A 21,313-nucleotide genomic window follows, 5' to 3' on the forward strand; every position below is an offset into this window, starting at 1 on the left:
CCATTCTCAATGGCTTCGAAATAAAGTGTTTTGCTTCTCGTTTGCAGCAACTGCTTTCAACAGCAGTTTCGTTGTTGTAACTTTTATCACGATTAAATGAAATAAACTTCAGTTGCTCCAACAAAAAATAAATATCATCAACATTAGTGTTCAGGAATGAGCAATGGTTATTTCATGAAAATTTCAAGCTTTATTGTCACATTTGACTGCAACGGAACAAAAACATTGATCAATACTTCTGTTTACCTCCAAAATATTACAACTGAAACAGTAAACTTGTTCATTCGTCCACTGGCAGCAATAATGAAGGCTGAACAGTTCTCACAAAGCTGAAATCAAACGTACATATTTCTAGCCATAGCGCACATCTTTTTCGGAAAATATAGGTATTCTTCAACATATGCTGCAAGCTCAAATGCATTAAGAGGTTCGATTGTTCGGGCTTCAGAAGAACACTTCGTTGGAGAATAGAAACCATGTGGATACTCTTCCATGGCAATTTTCACCTGCTTCGAAAAGCATATTGAATCGATTTCAATTCCTTCTAATAGACGAAGAGTCGCAGGCCACCAACTCATATCATATTTCTTCGGTCCCAGAATATGTATTTTTTGGAATTCAGAGGCAACATGTGCCTTAATACGATCGAACACCTGTTTTCCATGCAAATCCTCGAGCAATTCGCATTGCTCGTTCCTCAGCGGAACGTGATAAGGACTGTAGCGATGCTGGAAACGAACAACCTTCTGCTTCAAATATGAACGCAAACCGCCTCGCCTAAATTATATACAACCAATAAATTATGCGCAAACAAGACAAAATAACAGAGATAAACGTGAAAAAAACAAACCAAATTTACATGAACAGACGGTTCAGGAACACTTCAGTTCTAAATGTCGAATTAGTCGAATAATTGTCGGCGATCTGCAGCTGGTTCAAGCATTGCATCAGTTCGTTATTGTTCAGCGAGCAAGATAAAATGGGATCTGACCCATTAGCCATTTCAACAGTCGTTCAAATGGCCACCAAATAATTTTATTGACTCTCAGTACAGTAAGTAAGTAACACAGTAATGACAAGCAAGTACAATAATCAAAATCGTAATAAAAACAAATTTTGCTTTGAATAAATAAATAAAATTTCTGTAATAGAATTAATGAATTTGTTTTAAAAAAAGAATTTAAATTAAATTAAAATAGGCTGATTGATAGTTGTTTCTAATCAATGGTTCAATAATAATGAGTTCAATATTAACGGTGAATATTTTAACTGACCAATATTTGAAGCCCAATAATGCTACATGATGGTTTTTTTTCATATTTTATTTCTATTTTTTATAATTCTATATTTTTCTGGTTACTAAATTTTCACCATTCTTTTCACATTTAATGTTTGCTTTTTCACGTTTGCCTTTTATAATCTTTTTAATTCATATCATTTTTAAAAAATAATATTCCATTATTGTATTAAATTTTAAAATTAGTTTATTTTACTTTTCTTACAGAGATGCATCCTATGGTAAAACATTTTATAAAAATGAAACTCAAATCATACAGATCACATTATCGTCGTATTATTATACAGGTCGTCTTTTCTTTCACACACGCACACACAAATATATACATATATACTCAGATAGTTCGGATCTCAGCAATACGCCAGCGTTAATCCGCTCAAAAGAAGAAGAAGAAAAAGTGCATTTTTCTCCTAATATAAATTGTTTTTAAACATTTCACTTTATCGTAAACAGCTCAAAATATTGTTCAAGTTGAGTTAAATGATAAAATATTATTGCACTGTCATGAAAATAGACAACAAAATATTCCACAACAATAGCCATTTTATTAAGCATAATCATAAACAGCACATCACGATGATCGATATGTTGAAATTGTATAAATTATCGAACAGCGAAGTGGGCAAAACAACCTCATATTAATACCCACAATAAAGTGTCTATATTGTAATCGAAATTTTCCATTGAATAACAATTTATAAAAGAATTGTAAAGCTGAAAAAAGAAATAAACAAAAAGACGGCAGACAAATTTTTCAAACAAACAATAAAGCTAGAAAAAAGGATGAAAAAGTAAAAGTAACAATTTTCACATCTAACCGTTCAACAGAAACAACGTTGGCCGGGCGTCTTTGAGGCATTTTCTCCAAAACGAATACCTTGAACCACACCATTGGCAAGTTGCAGTTCAGTCGAATGCTGAATTCGATCCATCAACAAATCCAACAACGTATTTACAGCAATTTCAACATTCAGACCAGTTGCCGCACTTGTTTCCACATACGGTGCCCTTCATAATTAGTAGAAAAAAATTAATAATAACAATATTTCCGCATTATTACTATTCAAAACAATAATAGCACTACTATGATTTTTCAACCTGTGGTATACTTAGCGAAAAGTATTTAAAAAAAATTCTTAAACAACAATACTATCGCCAACTATTGTAATATGAGAGCAGATGGAAGATCGAATTTCAACTTGGAAAAGTTGAAAACATTTGCCTAACGCAGTGAGAAGTTGAGCAAATGAAAAGTAATACAATTTAATAAAAGAAATAAAAAAAAGCATACTTCAGCAGCACAAAAGTGACAATGAGAAAAATATCGACTGACCAATCTTTCTTTAATTGACGCCGGTCGATATATTGATTCAATTGTACAAAGCGTCGGGGATAAATGAAAGTTTAATCTACGTTTACTGAAATCTACATGCGTGCACCGTTTACCCAAATGCCAACTGACGTTCATGTTAGTTAAATATCCACAATTTCCATCTGCTCTAATAAACAGTCTTAACATTTGTATACTTTGAAACAGTCTATTACCAGCGCTATAGACAGTGCAATCTATTGTAATTGAATAAACAAACAAACAAATAAATAAATAAACGAAATATAAATCGTGCAAGTATATAATTCATTTGATTGATCAAATTTATTATTTTTTCAGTAGTCGATTAATAAAAACAAAAATAAAATTAATAATACAGTGCACTATGTCAATTTAATTCAATTATTTTGAAAACGGGCAAATTTATGAACATAAGAACATGGATTTTTTAAATGTAAATGAAGAAAAAAAACCAATCTCGTATAATAAACAGTACGTAACGAATTTGGTGAAATCAATAAAACCAAAAGCAGACGGTAGAGGATTCACAATGGAGCTATCAACACTTCGACAAAAGACAAATAAATAAAGTTAAGTTACCATTGAATGCGCGAGCAAAACAAGTGAAAATAGAAATCATTTGTCCGCTCGAGCAGTATAATCAAAGTAACGCTAAACGCTTAATAAAAGTAATTCAACTAAAAATATTGCCCAGAGAATAATTTATTCAGCAAACGAGAAATCAATTTTAAAACTATACTGTTAGAATTTTCTGAAAAAGCAAATATGCATTGCAATGTCAAACCGTCGATTTATGTAAACAGTAGAATAAATTCTTTTTTTTTCCTAGTGTAAAATCAAATGCACGAAGTGGAAACTTTTTAAGCAGAAAATATTTACCCAAGTTCATCAGCCAACTGTTTGCCGTCGGATGTAGATATCTGTAACAAAAAAGGAAAAAAGAACAATGAAATAGTTTATTTCGAAAAAAAAACATATTGTAACATAAACAAACTGTGCGAATATCTTCCAAATCAACTTTGTTCGCACAAAGTACAAAATCTGGATTTTCGCAGTATGAATGCACAGACAGTTGAGCAAGCCAATCTCGGACGTTCAGAAATGACGCTTCGTTGGTTACATCATAAAACAGCAGAAATCCCATAGCATCACGGTAAAATGCTGTTGTCAAACTTCGAAATCTAATATATGAAACAGTAGCCCATGAAATAGTGAAATTATGCGACAAAGGACAAAAGTGAAAAACCTTTCTTGACCAGCGGTGTCCCAAAGTTGAAGAAGCAACCGCTGACCACGACCGAATTCATGGTGCGGTGATTTGTACACCTGAAATACGAATTACAAAATCGAAGGCAAATATATAGCGCGATAAAAATGAATTCCAAACTCAGATGTTAGAATTTCTAATGTACAGTGGCTGAATAACTCTCTTCATGACACTACCTCGGATATTTTAGGAAAAATTTTTAAGCAGAAGAAGCTCGAATGCGTACCACTCGCTTTTCAAAAAAGTCAATGCCAACTGTAGAGACAAAGTTAGTTTGAAAGATATGATTTGTGTACTGATTCAAAAATGAAGTCTTCCCAACAGCGGAATCTCCCAGCGCTAGCAATTTGATCAAATAATCATAATTCTCCATTACTCGCCTAGTGCAGGTAAACCAAGTTTATAGCAAGAAAGTGTTGTCAATACTGTAAAACTGAATATTCAAGTTCATACTTTGTAAATTGCTCATTGGGCAGTTTTATAAATTTAACTGAATAAACACAAAGTACTTGTAAATATTGAATTTATAAATCTATTGTAAAATTAAAAGAAGTAGAATTAAGTTTTTTACAGCATAAATAATTTTACCAGCAACTTTTGAAAATGCTTGTAACACATATTTGCACGATACTAATAATTGTTGTGATTAATTTGAAATTTAAATTACCAAAAAAATACATATTGTAAAAAATTTGTACTGAAGCATTCTTCTGTTATTACATATTTGTGATAATATGCAAATAAGATAATTGTGGTTTCCTTTTTAAATAGCTTCGGCATAAAATGCAATGAATTATTGGAAGAAATAATTAGCGGTGAAATTAGTAAAGTTACAATGGACGTGTGCTCTGATTTCCTGAAATTATTGGAAATTGTTAAATAGCGCAATCCATATTTTTGCTAATTTGTTTATTAATTTAATACTGCTCGCCATTTGTCAAGCGCTGGACTGCTTTAAAGCTATGCAAACTTGTTTTGCTTTAAACATTCTAGTTCAGCTTCCGTGAAGTAAACACTTTAATAATACTTGCTTCGTTGATTTCATACTGTGATAGTTTTCATTTGTTATTATTTACAACCGAAGTATCTGTTCAAAGTGATTACTTTTGCAGTTGAATTTTAGAAAGGTATGTTTGTTTAATTTTATTTAAGCAAATTTTGCATACATGGTAGTGCAGTTTCACACGCAGGTTTTCCAAAATCAACATTTCCAACTTTTCATTGATTGATCACTCTGGCGCAGTATAAGCAACATTATTATTGTATCGTGCTTGAAAAACTGAACATTCGTTTTTACATGATAAATAAATAATGAAGCTATGACTTCAGAAACAATTCATTAAATTGCATCAATTCTACTGCCCGTTTTATAACATAATATTTTCAGATAATGCTCGCTTGGAAATATGTTTTGCCGGCAGCTGCCGTTGGTGGAGCGGCGATGGGATGGATTTGGAGTGACAGCGATCCATTTGCTTCGGAGAAGACGCGCGCAGTAAGATTTTTGCATTTTTCCCATAAATGAATTTACGAACATAGTGGGTGTTCGTAGGCTTAACGTTGAAAAGTGAAATAATTTGATTTTTCTTTTAATAATTGAAATATTTTGTGAAATTTCGCATGGATGAAATTATGTTTCAGGCGTCGATTCAAGTAGAAGACAAGAATGTGGCTTTAGACAAGCGTTTGAAAGAGTTGCCAAGTCGGAAATCGATATTTGAACATTTGCAATCCAACCGTGAATTTGATGTCCTAGTAATTGGAGGCGGTGCAACTGGTGCTGGTATTGCTGTTGATGCACAGACGAGAGGTGAATGTACTTCAACATGAAAGGATTCCAAAAGTTTTTCTTGATGATTATGTTTCGATTATTCATTTTACATTTGAACATGAAAACTGAGCATGGAAGACGTGCAAAAATTGGCAGAACAAATTTAGCCTAGAATAGTTTTAGTGAGAATTATTTACTTACTGTAACATTATTGATTTTCAAGTTAATTTGTGTTGTATATTTTGATTGATATATTTGCAAAGTCATCATATTATTAGTTATATCTTCTTATGTGCACTAATCGAAAGAACTTTGCATTAGTATTTAACGCAGGGATGGACTTACTTTTCAAATAGCATATGTAACAACTGTTTAATAGTGAAAAATTGGTTTCCAATTATCTTGTACTATTTCACACTCACTTATGTTCTTTCTGTCCAGTTCAGTTTGAAATTACTGATTACCATTTCACCGAAACGTATTTAAATTGAAATGCATTTTGTTGCTTATATTGTATTTCGAAATAAATACCTTTAGGATTGTCAACTGCTTTGGTCGAGATGGACGATTTCAGCTCAGGAACGAGCAGCCGAAGCACAAAGTTGATTCATGGTGGCGTTCGTTACTTGCAGAGTGCTATTTTAAAATTGGATATCGAACAAGTAGACTTTTCGTGACAGTTTTTTTTCACTGAAAATTGTTTTAGTGAAAAGTTGTTCACTTGTTTTTTTTAAGTATCGCATGGTTAAAGAAGCATTGTTTGAGCGTTACCATTTGCTCAAAGTTGCACCTCATTTGTCTTCAGTTTTGCCGATAATGCTTCCGATTTATTCGTAAGTTTCAAGCGAAATTTCCAACGAAATCTCTTCTTTTCGTTTGTAATGTTTTCTCGTTTCAGCTTATGGCAAGTTCCTTACTTTTATTTGGGCATCAAGATGTACGATTTTGTAGCTGGAAAACGTCGACTGAAATCTTCTTACTATATCAGCAAGCAGAAAGCTCTTGATCTTTTCCCACTGTTGAAGAAAGATTCTCTGTACGGAGCTCTCATCTATTACGATGGTCAGATTATGAAAATTTCTACAAAACCAATAAGAAGCATACGAAATGAAACATCATATTTAATTTTGAAAAAACACCACCATTCTAGGCCAGCATAACGATGCAAGAATGAACATTGCGTTGATTTTAACCGCTATTCGATATGGTGCACAATGTGCAAATCATGTTGAGGTTGTAGATTTGCTGAAGAAAACCGATCCTGATGGAGTAACGAAAGTATGCGGTGCGAAAGTTCGAGACTGTTTGACAGGTAATATAATACGTATATGTATATATGTATTTTTTTTCTTTCAAATTTAACTTCCACATAACAATCACCAGAAGAGAAGTGCGTATGAATTAAGATGGAACTTTTTTGTCGTTAACAGCAACATTTTAAGGGCACCAGTGGGAAATTCGTGCAAAGTCTGTAGTGAATGCAACCGGTGCATTCTGTGACCAGATTCGTTTGATGGACAATCCGAAAGCGGATTTATTGGTCGTACCATCTCAGGGTGTTCATATAGTTTTGCCTTCTTATTACAGGTAAAGTGAAAAGAAAAAAAAACTGAAATGAAACATGACAATTGTAGTCCTTCGAGCACGGGACTTTTGGATCCAAGTACATCCGACGGCCGAGTTATTTTCTTTTTGCCTTGGTTGAACATGACCCTGGCCGGTACAACAGATTCGCCTTGTTCAATTACTGATAAACCAGCGCCAGCAGAAGCAGATGTCGATTTTATTTTAAAAGAAATTCGAGGTTATTTGACACCCGACATAAGTGGTAAGGCGATGTGATGACTTTTCACTGATTGATTGACTGATTTGGAAGAAAATGAAATTTAAATTTCTTCTACATATATGTGTACACAATATATCTCTCATCAACACTGGTAGTGTAAATGTGAGACTGACTGTTGTGTTGTCATTTGGTACGTTTCAGTTCGTCGGGGAGATGTGATGAGTGCTTGGGCAGGTCTGAGACCGCTGGTACGTGATCCTTCGAAAAAGGACACCGCCTCTTTGGCCAGAAATCACATCATAGAAGTCAGTCCATCCGGACTTGTTACCATAGCCGGTAAGGATAAATGGAAAATTACTGCACTACGAATCATCACTGAACTCTCACACTTGTGTTTGTTTGTATTTCATGTGGAAAATGGACAACGTATCGTCGCATGGCCGAAGAGACTGTGGATAAAGTGATCGAACTGAACAATCTCCAACCGCAACGACAGTGCGTAACGACAAATATAATGCTCGAAGGAGGTCAAGAATATGACAATCTGATGTACATTCGTCTGGTGCAAGATTTCGGTCTCGATTTGGAGGTAGGTGTATAATAATAATATTGGAATCAACTTTATTTACCTCGTACGACGATTGTCGACAATTCGTACATTTTATAATTTGCCAAACAGGTTGCCAAACATTTGGCCAGCACGTACGGAGACAAAGCCTGCGATGTGGCTCGACTGGCCAGACTGACAGGTCGACGGTATCCGGTCGTTGGACGTCGCTTGCACCAAGAATTCCCGTACATCGAAGCCGAAGTGAGCATGTTGAAGTTGCACTTAACAATTGAAACAAATCGTTGCAGTCTACAAGTCGATTTCTCTGTTCGAACAGGTCCTCTACGCTGTCCGTGAATACGCTTGCACTGCCGTGGATTTCATATCTCGCCGTACACGTTTGGCATTTTTGAACACCTACGCGGCCGAAGAAGCGTTGCCGAAAATCATCGACCTGATGACCAAAGAGCTGAAATGGAGTTGCAAAGAGAAAATGGTAACTTTCACCACTGTTGACGTGCCACACGCCGTTGCTGATTGTCCACAATTCAGAAACAGCAGACCGAAGCGTTGGAATTCATAAATCAACAAATGGGCAAGCAGGCTCGGAAAAAAGCCTATCAGGAGGCGGCTCCGTTGAATTTGACAGACGAGGAGAAAAGTGCCGCGATGAAGTGTTTCGTCATGGTGGACAAAGATTGCAACGGTGGAATATCTGTCAACGATTTGCGTCGTTATTTTGAGGTGACTTTGGAAATTGTCTTTTCCGTTCCGCATCCGATGAAGGTTTTCCAATTCAATTTCAGGAGTCTGGTGAACAAGTTGACGAGGAAGTTTTGCATCAGTTGCTCGATGAAGTGGATTTGAATAAAAATGGTGAAATTGAAATGGACGAATTTTTGCACGTAAGATTTGAACAATGAATTTCTTTTTCCATAAAAGTAGTTGCACGAAAATTGTTCATTCTCTATCATAATGGATGTTGCAGATTTACAATGGCATCATCGGAGGTCTAGTTGGTCACAACCCTGTCGTTAGCTATTTACGTCACGAAATGAAGCCAATTTCACCGGATCGTTCTGGAGGCGGTTTATAATGTTGACATTGTAGTAGTGCTTTAATTATTCCCATTCTAAGCTAGAGGTGTACTGTCAGACGTGAACTTTAACTAATGCAGAGCTTTCCGAGTAGAAGAGTAAATAAAAGTAAATAAATAAATAAATCAATGTACCTATACATGTTGTCTACGTGTATGCGTGTATAGAATATAAATTGAACACACAATGTATATATATACATAGATATGATACAATATTACAATACCTTGATTATCAGACAAGAGAAATTGTTGAAAAATCATAGCCAGAGACGGTGACACTTGTTGGAGACGAACCGTTGGAACTTTTTGCTGAACCACTGCTGCTGCTGCTGCTGCTGCTGTTGCTCAGCTCTTCAATAGGACTGAGCAACAAAGAACCGGACATGCTACCTGCTCGACTGAAGCCAGTCAACGCGGTAGTGACCAACGACGACGATCCAGGCGAACTGTACTGCTGTTTCGCCGTGCCAGCAGTGTCGACCGTCGCGTCGAATCTGAGACAAGGCATGCTTTTCGTCTGCTGTTTGGCGAACGGTTTTCTGGTAAAAAGCGTCTTCAAACTGTTGTTCCCACGCACCGGGCCCAACAGTTGTTCACTTTCGCTGCGAGTCAAATTCCAAGTGAAATTCGACAACTGACTTTGCCGCTGCAGCAGCCAGGCAATAGTGTCGCTGTTGCTGCGCACTTTGCGTCCCCAGGGCCGCCTGTGGGGGAGTGGATCCTCGCCGGCGGTGTTCTTGTTGGTCGATCGCCCAAGCACCACCGTTCGTCGCATGTCCACTTCGTCGAATTCGATCACAGGAAATCCACCGTTGCTGAACGCCGTCTGTTTTTCTCCACTCTCCGGCTGAGAATTTCGACAAACAACCAGTCGATCCTTGTGACTGTGCAAAAACCTTTCTTCTGTCCCTCTTCGATCAGTATCCATTTTGTCGTGATCATCATCACCATCTTCTTCTTCATCATCATCATCTGTTTCACCCACAGATGAGGAGAACCACACGTGACCAGTACCTGTTCAATTGATGCGTACATGCGTAAATGGTAGTAAAATTCAGTCGAAAGTGATTAATTTTTTTTACAATATCTAAAAATGATAAATAAAATTAAAACCTTTACGACGAGCGAACGATGCACGTCCGGAAATTGTGGATACGTTGGAACGAGGCTGGCGTTCAGCAACAGCGGCAGTTGTGCCAGTGGAACCCGACGCCAGTGGATCAACGTCGATGAAATGACGGACCGTGTCCAAGCGTTCGGCTGCGATTTTCAAAAGCAACGTTGGCGCCGCTTCGCCGTCGTTCCTGCCCGCAGGAACGCGCAGCGACCTCCAGCCCCGGTTCAGCTGAGGATTCTGCTGGAACGGGTCGAATCGGCGCCACAGACTGCCAGTTCTGTCTAGAAATTTACGGCTGCTTACCGGATGTTCACTGGACGTTGGTTCGTCGTCGTCGTCGTCGTCGCCGCCGCCATCGTCGTCAGTTTCCTCTTTCACGCTGGGCATCTCATCGACAGCCCTGCACAAATTTCACTTCATACATATATACAACAGAAAACTGTAATATTCGATTCATTTTTTGATCTTTTTCATCACATGTGAAGTGACCAAAATATAATATATTAATAATTGATTTTCTTGTGAAAGAATATTTGAATTGATCAGTGAAAGTAAAAGGGATCTTACCGGAGGAGACGTTGTGAGTCGTCATTTGAGCATTCGTCAGGCTTGCAAGCGGATTCGTCCGCTTGTTCTCGGTCATCTCGGGAAGTGAGCTCGTCGCCGGCGGCAAAACGACCGCTGTGTCGACGTCCCCTGGCCGCTGGGTCCGGAGTCGACTGAGCGCTGTAGCTTGAGTAAGAATCATTGCGAGCAACGTATCGCCTGAAAGTTGGTTCGGCATTAAAAACAAAAAAAGCATCAAAAAATAAACTCTTCATCATTGTCGGCATTGGCAACAAAAAATAAAATTTGGTGCACATGTGCAAAAACCCATCCGTGCCAAAATTAGCCGGTAGGTAGGCGGCAGAAGCTGCTGTCGAATAGACAGACAGCAAAGTGGTGGTGTCGGTGGTGCAAGGTGCAAGTTTAAAAGAGCTAAGAAGAAATTACTAACTGATTTGAAAAAGAAAGAAAAAAAACACAGTAGTGTCTGCCGCCTTTGGCATTTCGAATGCAAGAGCAAACATTCATGCAGTGGTCACACGACCAGGTCGTGTGGTCACAGAGGTAAAGAGGTAAAGTACCCCGCCGGTGAGTGTAAAATTTGAGTCCGATGACGAACAGCTGCCCACCGCTTTTTTCTTTGAGATCCTTGCACAGAGCTGATTCGACTACCGCTGCTACCGCCGCCACCGCCACCGCCTCCATCGCTGCTGCTCGACTTGGCGTTGGAACCGAAGTGACATCGAATCGTGGTTGTGGTTTTGAAATAGCTTCGGGCGTTCTTTTCCGGCCTGAGCAGAATGACGTACATTTTGGGAAAGTACAACAATATCAACGCCACGGTGGCGCTGAGGCTGAAACAAATGCACATGGTGGTGTCCTTCTTGGCACTGCCGAAATAGATGGCGATGAACGCCAGCCATATCACGCAAGTGGTATACATGGTGAAGCCGATGAATTTGGCTTCGTTGAAATTTTCGGGCAAATTTCTCGTCTTCACCGCGTACAAGGTGCACATGCCGACCAGGAACAAGTCGAAGCCGAACGGCGCGAAAAATGTCAACCCACTGGTCCGACAGACCAAAAGCACCCGTTTCGGAAGTGAATAGTCGAAGTCGGCTTTGGGCGGTTCGAAAATCAAAAATACAACAATGGTGATCAGTTCGACGAGCACCAGCAAGCCGGTGATGGTCACCTGGGCCGAGATGCTCAGAAAACGGCGACGTTTGGTAGTGATCTTCTTGCTGGCGGCCAGAATGCGCGCAATGCGATTGGTCTTGGTGAACAACGCGCCGTAGATCATGGAAAACGCCGTGCCCGGCACGATACGCCGAATAATGCAAGAGACCATGTTCGGCGGACTGATGATGAAAAACGTGGTCATGTAGCAGAGCAACAAGCCGACCAGAATGATATAGCTCAGCTCACGAGTGGTCGCTTTGACGACCGGCGTGGAATTGTGCAAAATGAAAATTATTATCGTAAACAACGTGGCAATAATCCCAACACAAGCGAACACAACGCAGACCACCGCTTCCGCGTCGCTCCACCTCATGTATTCGACTTCAAGTTTGTAACAAGCTGAAAAAGAAAAGAGGAAAAAATTTTTTTTTTTGGTTTATGCCGAATAAAGGGAAAAAATTTATTTCAACGCAAATCCCTTTCTCCAATTTTTCAAATTTAACCCCCTCCTCTCTGTTCATTCCAACGATACAATTCACTCGGTGGTCATCATGCACATGACATGCTTGTATTGTTTACCCGTTCGATTCTCCAACGGCCAATAGCCAAGTGGACAACGCTTGCAAGCGTACTCGTTCAAGAGGTATTCGTTTTCGTAACAAGGAACGCAGATCCAGCAGCATTTCAAAGTTTGAATTTTCTTGATTTCACCAACTTTGCAATCATAGCTGCACCTCGCCGTCGGCGTGTACGTCAAACCGGACATGTGATTGTGCCAAAGAATTTTATCCCGATCGATTCTCAATTTGCTCTTGTAATAGATTCCACTTTGATGATTGAATTTATCACTGTGAAACGAATGATCCCATTCTCCGGCCGTAACATAGCTTGCAACTTTTCCTTGGTAATTCAATATATCATATCTGAAACGACTGACTGACTGCACAAAGTTGAAACAAACAAATGAACAAAGCTTTTTTCACCTAGCTGGAGGATCACCGTTGGCGTCGAAATAAATCTCTTGTCCAGACGGATCTCGAAACATCGTCTTAAGCATGTATTGGAAAAGTACAGTTCCGTCAACGGGCGTCATTGCATCGCACAGGCCTTTCTCTTTGGAACCTTTGCACAAATCGTTGTACATTGCATCCAACGCGTAGGCAACGGTGTAAATTGCATTGGTCACTTGACTCAACTTTGGATCGGGCTTATAACCGTAACTGACATTTTCGTTTCCTGCATCAGAAAAGACAGCAATTGATAAATAAGTAAAACATTGTCATTTGGACGCTTTGTTTGTTGTTTTGTCATTTCAATACAACTGCAATGGGAAAAGAAAAAAGTCGACAACAACATTACCGGTACAAATTTTCGGATACAGATTTCGAGTTGATTCAGTGTAACTGCAGTGGAATTTCTCTTCCCAAAAGTCCACGAACCAAGGATTGCGAAAATTGTTTTTCGGTGTCAAATTGAAATAGTAGCTGTCGAATTGTGTCATGCGTGGAGAATAGATGCGAAAGGAAAATCCGCCGGCAGCAACATCCTCCACTCCGGCGACCACATCCTTCCTGTCCGACCAACTTTCGCTGAAGAAAGAAAAGGAAATGCGAGAAAAAAAATGCATTTGCTTCAATGTGGTATATTATTTTATTATTGTTGAAAAAATATATATATATTATTTTTTTATGTTTTTCATTACCTCCCTATCCATTGCAAACCTTGATAAGTGTCGTTTCCGTCCGGCTGCAAAGATTCGCGTACCCTTTTAGTAGCTTGGAAAATCCGTTTGATTGTATCTCCTTCGCAGAAGCAAATAGCAACCTAAACGGCAAACTTAAAACTAAAAAAACGATTAACATTACTAATTATTGTTGTTGATGCTTTTGGAAGACGAGAGAACAGACAGATGAAAAAAAAATATTAAAAAATCATTCAGTGTAAATCCAAAAAATATATATTTCATAATTCACTGATTTACGGTAATCTGAGGTCGATGAGTCATAAGCAAACGTATCAGAGCGTCGTAGTCTGCCGCAGGTGCCAAGCTTTTAATTTTCTCCGCCACACCGATACAGAGATTGTCTTCTTTGTCGAAATTTTTTTGCAATTCTTCAAAACCCTTTTCACCATAGTTTCCTTGAATACAAAGAACAAAAAAAACTGAGACTTGATAATTTCCACCGGTTTTCAATTTCAAATTGTTCATATAATTAACATGTTCAAAACAACAAAATAATAAATAACAGTATTATTTTAGAGGGGAAAAAATGCAAAGCAATAAACCCAACAACAATAACAATAACAATAATAACTTGCATTAGATTGGATCGACAAGCATCGATTGGATCGAAAATGAAAAGCATGCAAAGTTGCAAGTTGGGTCAGATGAGTAAGTTGCAAACAGCATGCCGCCAGTGATGAAATGGAACCGTTCGCAACAGACATTAGCTTAGCCGACCAAGCGAGACGACAACAACAACAACAACAACAAAGGACGCTGATTTGTAAAATGCAAATTAACCAACTCACTGCGGCTTGGAAGTTGAAGAATCACAAAGCCGACGACGAGCTTCGATCATTTGCAAAGCACAAACAAGCATGCAGCTAATAATAAAGTCACATCCCGCGTCGATGATGCGCGAAATTTCAATTGACCCTTGCAGTGCATGACTGAATCGAGGGAATTTTTCATTTCAAATAGTTCAATGTTGGTTAGAGAAATAGTTTTTCAAAAAAAAAATTTTTTTTTGTTTCTTCCTTTTTTTGCTATAATTTCATGCATAATCATGCAGGACTGCACTATTGTCATCAACGTCCGCTAATATTTAAACTACTGAAAAAGAAAAATTGCAAAAAAAAACAAAGTACAACAAAATCATGGGGGACTAGGAATATTAATTAATGGTGTGTTGTGGAAGTGTTGCAAAGAATAAGGAAAGAAAAAGTCTCGCAACCCACCGCAAAAATTACAATCAAATTGCATCTATATCCATTTTTAAACAAAATAAATAAATCCACACGCACACAGGCAATATATATATATATATATATATATATATATATATATATATATATATTGGTGGGTGTATGGTAAAGTACCGTCAGTGTAGACAACTGCGACGTAGGACCAGTGGAAATATTTGACAATGTCGACAATGGCTTTCGCTTGCCAAGAGTCGGAAGGCACCATGCGCATGTAGTATTTGAATTCGGTCTTGTCGCTGAGCGCTTTGGTTGTGGCCGAATAGCCGACCTGGGGTATGTGGAATACTTGGAGCAGATTTTGCACCGCGATGCTAACATCACTGCTGCCCGGACCGATCACAGCGACCAGGTTGCTGGTCGGCTCGTCGCCGTCGTTCGCCTGACAATGCTTGTCTTCTGGACAACAACAGCAGCGTTGTTGCTTGGAATGGGCGTTGGGCCCGCCGACCGCGTCCCGGACCATGATGATCGTCTGCTCCATGGCGATGCGCTCGGTCCAGCAGTCGTCGCGCACGCTGATGCCCAATTTCAAATTGGCCAACAGGGCGTTGTCGTCGTTGATTGCGTCGACGGTCTTCAACGCGATCTCGGTTCTCTGTATTCCGTATTGTTCCCAAATTTCGCCACAACGTTCGGTGCCGGCAATTTTCCGGTGAATGGGGAAAAGGGCGCCGATTTCCACGTCGCCCGGTATGCGCGCCACGCGCGTGTGACTGGCCGACTTCGGAGCCAACACGGCGGTCAGCGAAACCGCCAGCCAGACGCCGACCACGACCATCAGCATATGCACGAGCGTTCATTTCACCGGCCGAGCCGGGCACAGCTCCAAAGTACTGCTTTCTCCACAGCGTGCCCAGTCACACCGCTGGTACACTGTCGACAAGCTGTCGACTCTCGCATGATATTCACAACTAAGTATACCGCTCTAGCGTGCGTATATGTGTGCAAGTATGTATAATTGTGCACGTTGTCAGCCTTCTTCAATTTGTCCCTATCTCTCTCTCTCTCTCTCTCTCTCTATGTGTGTGTGTGCCTCTCTTTCTCTCTATTTCTACGTCTCTCCTCTTTCTCGGCACCACTTCCGGTGCACAGACGATTAGCCGACTTTGTGTTCCATCAATATTCGATCCAGCACCGGCGTTCGACCACTTCTCTCTGATTGCGTTACCGATTCAATTGGCTCGTTAGCAGCTGGCCCAGTAATCGCATTTTCCAACATCGACTTACCCGGAAAAAGTAGCAGAGTTCCAGCAAAACTTCACCAAGATTCCACTTGACAGTTTAATCCTCACTTCTAGTCAAAAATACTTCTCTCTCTTCTCGCCCAACCGACCAGCCAGCTGCTGGTCATTCTCTCTCCTCCACGCACACTCAACACCGCTCATTATCATCCGCTTCTTCTTCTTCTACAAGCGAGCTCTCAAAAACGCCAAACTACACAATTTATAAAACAATTCAATGTTCAATTGAAATGCTTTTCTTCTTCAAATTCGGCTTTTATAGAAAAAAAAAGATCTTCATTAGACAATAATAATAAGTAATGTTAAATTCTACAAAATACCCACTTTCATTCAACCTGAGCAAAAAATCGAAGAAAAAATTAAACTGTTATCAAAAATATCGGTATGAAATATTCATATATGCTCAATAATAATAGTAATAATAATAGCAATAAACAAATAATCATAACAATAAGAACAATAAGAATGAATAAAAAAAGAAGGAAAAAAATAACTGCCTATATTCTTGCTTTTGTTTCAACAATTCTATTGGTGCTTGGCTTTCAATGAGCCCACGTGACGTCCAACTGCCAAATACAGGCGTTGCACATTCTATCAGAAAAAAACAAACAAACAATATCGTTGATTAGTATATTTTAGTTAGTGTAAAAATTCGACTAACCAAAGCTAACAAGTGCAGCATCCACAAATAGCCGACAATGAAAATTGAAGAAAGAAGATCGAAAAACGCGGATTTCGTTCTGAAAAATAAAACATATTATTAATTCAATGAAATATAGAGGGAGAAGAAAATAATTGGGTTCCAATTTCCATACAGATGTGCATGAACAACGTCTTCAAAACCATCGTAAAATATGAAATCTGGAAGCCTGGATAAATAAATAATTGAAATTATACATATGCGCAGTTATTATTATTAATTATTAGGACAAACTTGAAATCTGAAGTGACAACACCGATCGATGTTTCCAAAGCAAAATGTTCAAAAAAGCGTACAATATCGCGACCTAGTTGAGTTTGAGTGAAGTTGGGGAACAATTGTGTGCTTCGTGGTATTGTTTTCAAATAATCCAACCACATTTTCCAATGATCGCGCATCTAGAAATTATCATTCCAACAACAACAACAACACCAGTCAGTCTACATATGCATGCCACAATTACCGCCTCTGCGTCGAGGAAATGTTCCACAGAGTCGTTCTTCATACCGTACAAATATCGAAACAAGCCCTCGACCACTGTCATCGCGATCGGTATAAATTTTTCAAAACGACCCTCTGAACTTAAAAAAATGACAAAAAACAGCATAATCCAAAACAAAGAAGAGATGAATAAACAAATAAACAAAAATCCAATGCATACTTACTCCAGATCTAGAATCGAACGTCGCATTGGATCAAATGGCGACTGAATGCCGGACAACGTGTGCGCGTAAATGCGACGCAAGCTGAACCGTTCGTGTTCCCAAAGCAACAGCTCATCGCCCAGGTTGATCTTCTTCTGCACAATGGCCGTGCTGACGTTGTAATTTTTACCAGACTGTTCGAGCATCTTGAAAGTTTACTTATTTATTTATTTGTTTGTTTGTTTGTTTGTTTCATCGTATTCCATTGATTTTTTTCACCTGGTAAAATCGATGCATCGAAGAATTCTGCCTCGGCACTTTCGACACGTGCATGTACAGTTTGGAATCTTCGCTGATCAAACCGTCCAAACAAATGGCAAAATCAATCAACGGTGCAGCAGTATGCCTGTCTGCAAGTATGCAAATTAGCAAAACAAAAAGAATAGAAAATGAACAACAATTAATCGATTAATTAATTCAACCTCTCCTCTCAATCAAATCGTCAATCCACTGCTTAGTGCCCAAATAGTTCGCCTTGCCACCGGCGGCGAGTAGAAATAACAAATTGAATCTACAAAAATTGAAATGAGCATTTTGCAAAAAAAAAATTTAATAATAACAAGCAATTCACTTCGCTCGTGTGGTGGAAGTTTTGTAAAGTCTCGAAAACAAACGCAACAATTCCAACAATACCACCATACCACTGCCGTTCGAATTATAACCGAATGATTTTTTCTGAAATGGAAATAAGTTAATCACTTTTTTCATTTCTCCTAACATATATATCAGTCTGTGCACATGCAAATTGAAAACAACATTCAAATTGTTTTTTCTTTTTTACTTCTCTCTTTTGGTCTTCTCATATTTTAAAAATTATACTTAATTTTAAAGTTTTATTTGAAATAGATTTTTAAAAAAGATAAATAATTTAAAGTATAATTTTTCTGTCTCCCACGAAATCCCCACCACAATGAAAATTTGCTTGTTAAATTTGCACAGTTGCAATATTTAATACCAATATATGAAGTAGAAGAAGACGGATTCATTCGCAAATGAACTGCAAAAAGCAGCCATTAATCTGAAAAGTGAATTTTTTTTCACTAGCTAAATTTTTTCTTGTTCAATAAAATTCAATTGAACAATGTTGCCTAAGCATAAGTGCACAGAGTGAGGCAAAAAGATATATACAGACAGACAATTTTAAGCTTGTCACACGGTGCTGCCCAGTAAACCTATTATCTACAAGTTAAGCTGCTATTTAACACAAATGCATGCAGGGCCGAGCAAGTGCATCCTTGTCAACATTGTTACTTTAGTATTATTATTACAATTATAAATAATTTAAACAAATTCTGCGGATTGGTCAATCCAATTTTACATTGCAATATTTGACAAATCGCAATTTCATCTCGCACTAAGCAATTTAAATCGATACGTGAATAAATAAATAAAAAAAATGAAATGCCACTGAAATAATACAAAATTCACCACTCACAAAAAAAAGAAAATAAGGTTGATTTCATACTTTGTCTTCTCAACTTAACTAAAACGTACTTGTTCTGAGCACTGATTATTGGAAACAATGGAGTGAGAAAGAATGAAAAATTAAAAAAAAATAAATTAACATACGGCAGTCAAACCAAATGAATCGTAGTGTGCAACTATGGCAATTGTTGTCACATGTTCTCGTTGATCAAATGCCGAAAGTCTTCCCTTAAATTTGTAAAAAAAAATTAGCCAACAACAATAAAAAATACATTTTTTATTTCCATGCACGACAATATGCACAAATTCTTACAATAATATTCTGCAGAACACGACTGTTGGACATAGCGTCGTTTTGATTGCCAGTATAAAGACGATAATTTTCTCCAATACACAAGGAAATAAATTCTTGAACAGACAAAGAACAGAATTATTTGTTGTAAAACAAATTTACAAATAATTTCAAATTCGGGCACAGCTTATTATCATCAATGCAAATGCAACAACACAACCGAACAGAAATATCCTCACATGATTACAACGAATCAATACCAAAGCCAAGCAAATAATTAAATAAGAATAAATTAAAAGAAAATAAGCTTGTTTGTTTGTTTTTGAGAAAAAATACTCAGAAAACTAACTTACTGTGAAATAGGTTCCTTTTCGATACTCTTGCCCGTTCTTCCGCTAACCTCATAACTTCTTGAATTTCAGGGCAATCGAATGCGATGAACAAAGCAACTTTCGTTGGCAGTGTTAAAAGTGCTTTTTCAAATCGAAGAAATCTCTAAACATTTAAATAACAATTTATTCTCAGTTTACTTTATCAAAACGTTAAAAGAAAAAAAACTTTTTTAAAATACATTTTCTAAATTGAAACACAAAAAAAAATCTCATCCAAACTTAAACTTTCCATCGAATTCCGATACTGAAATCAACAAAAACGAGAAAAAAACAAAATGTGCACTCAAATTTGGAATTGAAACGTTGAAACACGTTCTTGAATTTGCATAAAAGCATCAACAAAAACGAACAGAATGGAGCAAGTGAGTTCAACAAGGTTTATAGGAAAAAACAAGCAACGCTCACGTTCTTCTCTTCGGCGAGCATTGTGGAAAAATTAGCCGGTAGGACGAAAATAATGCCGCCCAGATTGGAACTGAGAAGTGAATGCAACTCGTCCACAACGACATCCATCCACCAGACGACCAAACACTTCCGGATTCTTTCGAGCGAATTTACCGAAACTGCTTCATAATACAACCGCCAATCTTGCGTTCCTGGTTGAGTATGAGAAAACAAATTGCCCATATTAGCATATTCATGAATGGCAGTGATTTGAATTGAACAACTTGGAATGGGAACAATTACCATATTCAGTGCCGTGCAGTTCAAACTGCGGCAGGCGAAAGACGCTGAAATCGTACGTGTTGGCCGAAGTGGCGCTTACCAACGAGGACGTAAACGGCACCACGCACGTTACCGTTACCAGAAACAATCCAAGCACCATTCGAAAGCATTCGATCAACTTTTCAATCATGCTGACTTTGGACAAAGTATACTTTTTATTCAGCAGAGCAAAAAAATTACCGGCACTTGTTGTCGTTGTTCTGTGGTAAAACCATACACTAAAACATCCATTTATAATTTATGCATAAAACTGTTGCAAAAAAATGACAATTCTAGGAACAAAGTGATGGAGGGCAAAGTTCTCATCTTCTTTTTGCATTTTATAATAAATCTATTTGTTTACTGTGGCTCAACCTCAACGGCGTGATATGTCTGCCATTCTTCTATTCATGCCAACTGATCACAGTTTATTCTTCAGTAGGATTTTAACAGTTCAACTTTTGAAATATTACACGCAAACAGAACAATGTGGGGCGGCAAAGTTTTCCAACAACGACAGTCTGTCGAAACAGAACAAAAAGAACAAAACGCCACAAAACGTCAACGTTGATGAACAGGTGCGATGGCAACGCACAGTATAGGCATTTTCAAGAACAATTCAAACCGTGCGTCCTACTTTCTGCTGCGTTTCATTTACAGCCCAACAGTGAATAATGAACTTCATCAATAAGCAATAAAAATTCATAATTAACTCAACAAATGAACACTATTTTGAAAATTAATAAATTTACCTTCTTCACGCAGTTGGATATTTTCAATGTACAAAACTTTGCAGTTGCAACTTTTGTTTTCATCGTCAACGCGAATTTAACAATACAGTTTTACAAAGTTGTGCCGCTTATTTGTCAGTTGTCAGAATATGTCCTCAAATTTCCAATC

At 38.1% G+C, this 21,313-nt stretch overlaps 6 protein-coding genes across 6 annotated transcripts; 1 reads left to right on the forward strand and 5 right to left on the reverse strand.

The window, feature by feature from the left end:
- Positions 1 to 335: 335 nt before the first annotated feature.
- Tsp_11220 (conserved hypothetical protein) lies at positions 336 to 1,002 on the reverse strand. The gene is made up of 2 exons (XM_003372130.1): positions 860 to 1,002; positions 336 to 777 (listed from the first exon to the last, which is right to left on the reverse strand). Exons 1-2 carry the CDS (start codon positions 1,000 to 1,002, stop codon positions 336 to 338), a joined length of 585 nt encoding a protein of 194 aa, XP_003372178.1.
- A 1,116-nt stretch (positions 1,003 to 2,118) lies between these two features.
- On the reverse strand, positions 2,119 to 4,595 carry Tsp_11219 (putative small GTP-binding protein domain protein). The gene is made up of 8 exons (XM_003372131.1): positions 4,583 to 4,595; positions 4,504 to 4,545; positions 4,142 to 4,254; positions 3,895 to 3,974; positions 3,643 to 3,829; positions 3,528 to 3,568; positions 2,650 to 2,796; positions 2,119 to 2,305 (listed from the first exon to the last, which is right to left on the reverse strand). The coding sequence occupies exons 1-8, from the start codon at positions 4,593 to 4,595 to the stop codon at positions 2,119 to 2,121; spliced, it is 810 nt and encodes a 269-aa protein (XP_003372179.1).
- Positions 4,596 to 4,750: 155 nt separating this feature from the next.
- Tsp_11218 (putative FAD dependent oxidoreductase) lies at positions 4,751 to 7,936 on the forward strand. Its single transcript, XM_003372132.1, has 10 exons — positions 4,751 to 4,789; positions 5,303 to 5,410; positions 5,557 to 5,725; positions 6,224 to 6,348; positions 6,422 to 6,519; positions 6,585 to 6,748; positions 6,837 to 6,998; positions 7,129 to 7,273; positions 7,321 to 7,490; positions 7,674 to 7,936. Exons 1-10 carry the CDS (start codon positions 4,751 to 4,753, stop codon positions 7,934 to 7,936), a joined length of 1,443 nt encoding a protein of 480 aa, XP_003372180.1.
- Positions 7,937 to 9,353: 1,417 nt separating this feature from the next.
- On the reverse strand, positions 9,354 to 14,569 carry Tsp_11217 (nine Cysteines Domain of family 3 GPCR). Its single transcript, XM_003372133.1, is given in 14 exon segments — positions 9,354 to 10,135; positions 10,235 to 10,638; positions 10,806 to 11,003; positions 11,112 to 11,216; positions 11,236 to 11,575; positions 11,590 to 12,145; positions 12,190 to 12,365; positions 12,546 to 12,889; positions 12,950 to 13,202; positions 13,326 to 13,555; positions 13,669 to 13,790; positions 13,948 to 14,105; positions 14,282 to 14,466; positions 14,499 to 14,569. 14 exon segments carry the CDS (start codon positions 14,567 to 14,569, stop codon positions 9,354 to 9,356), a joined length of 3,924 nt encoding a protein of 1,307 aa, XP_003372181.1.
- A 702-nt stretch (positions 14,570 to 15,271) lies between these two features.
- Tsp_11216 (hypothetical protein) lies at positions 15,272 to 15,754 on the reverse strand. Its single transcript, XM_003372134.1, has one exon. It carries the CDS (start codon positions 15,752 to 15,754, stop codon positions 15,272 to 15,274), a length of 483 nt encoding a protein of 160 aa, XP_003372182.1.
- A 1,097-nt stretch (positions 15,755 to 16,851) lies between these two features.
- Positions 16,852 to 20,544, reverse strand: Tsp_11215 (hypothetical protein). The gene is made up of 7 exons (XM_003372135.1): positions 20,475 to 20,544; positions 20,114 to 20,439; positions 19,670 to 19,811; positions 17,819 to 17,949; positions 17,561 to 17,694; positions 17,359 to 17,476; positions 16,852 to 16,935 (listed from the first exon to the last, which is right to left on the reverse strand). The coding sequence occupies exons 1-7, from the start codon at positions 20,542 to 20,544 to the stop codon at positions 16,852 to 16,854; spliced, it is 1,005 nt and encodes a 334-aa protein (XP_003372183.1).
- Between the last annotated feature and the right edge of the window lie 769 nt (positions 20,545 to 21,313).

This window comes from Trichinella spiralis (genome assembly GCF_000181795.1).
Source record: "Trichinella spiralis strain ISS 195 chromosome Unknown Scfld9, whole genome shotgun sequence".
In the NCBI taxonomy this organism is placed as follows: Eukaryota; Metazoa; Nematoda; class Enoplea; order Trichinellida; family Trichinellidae; genus Trichinella; species Trichinella spiralis.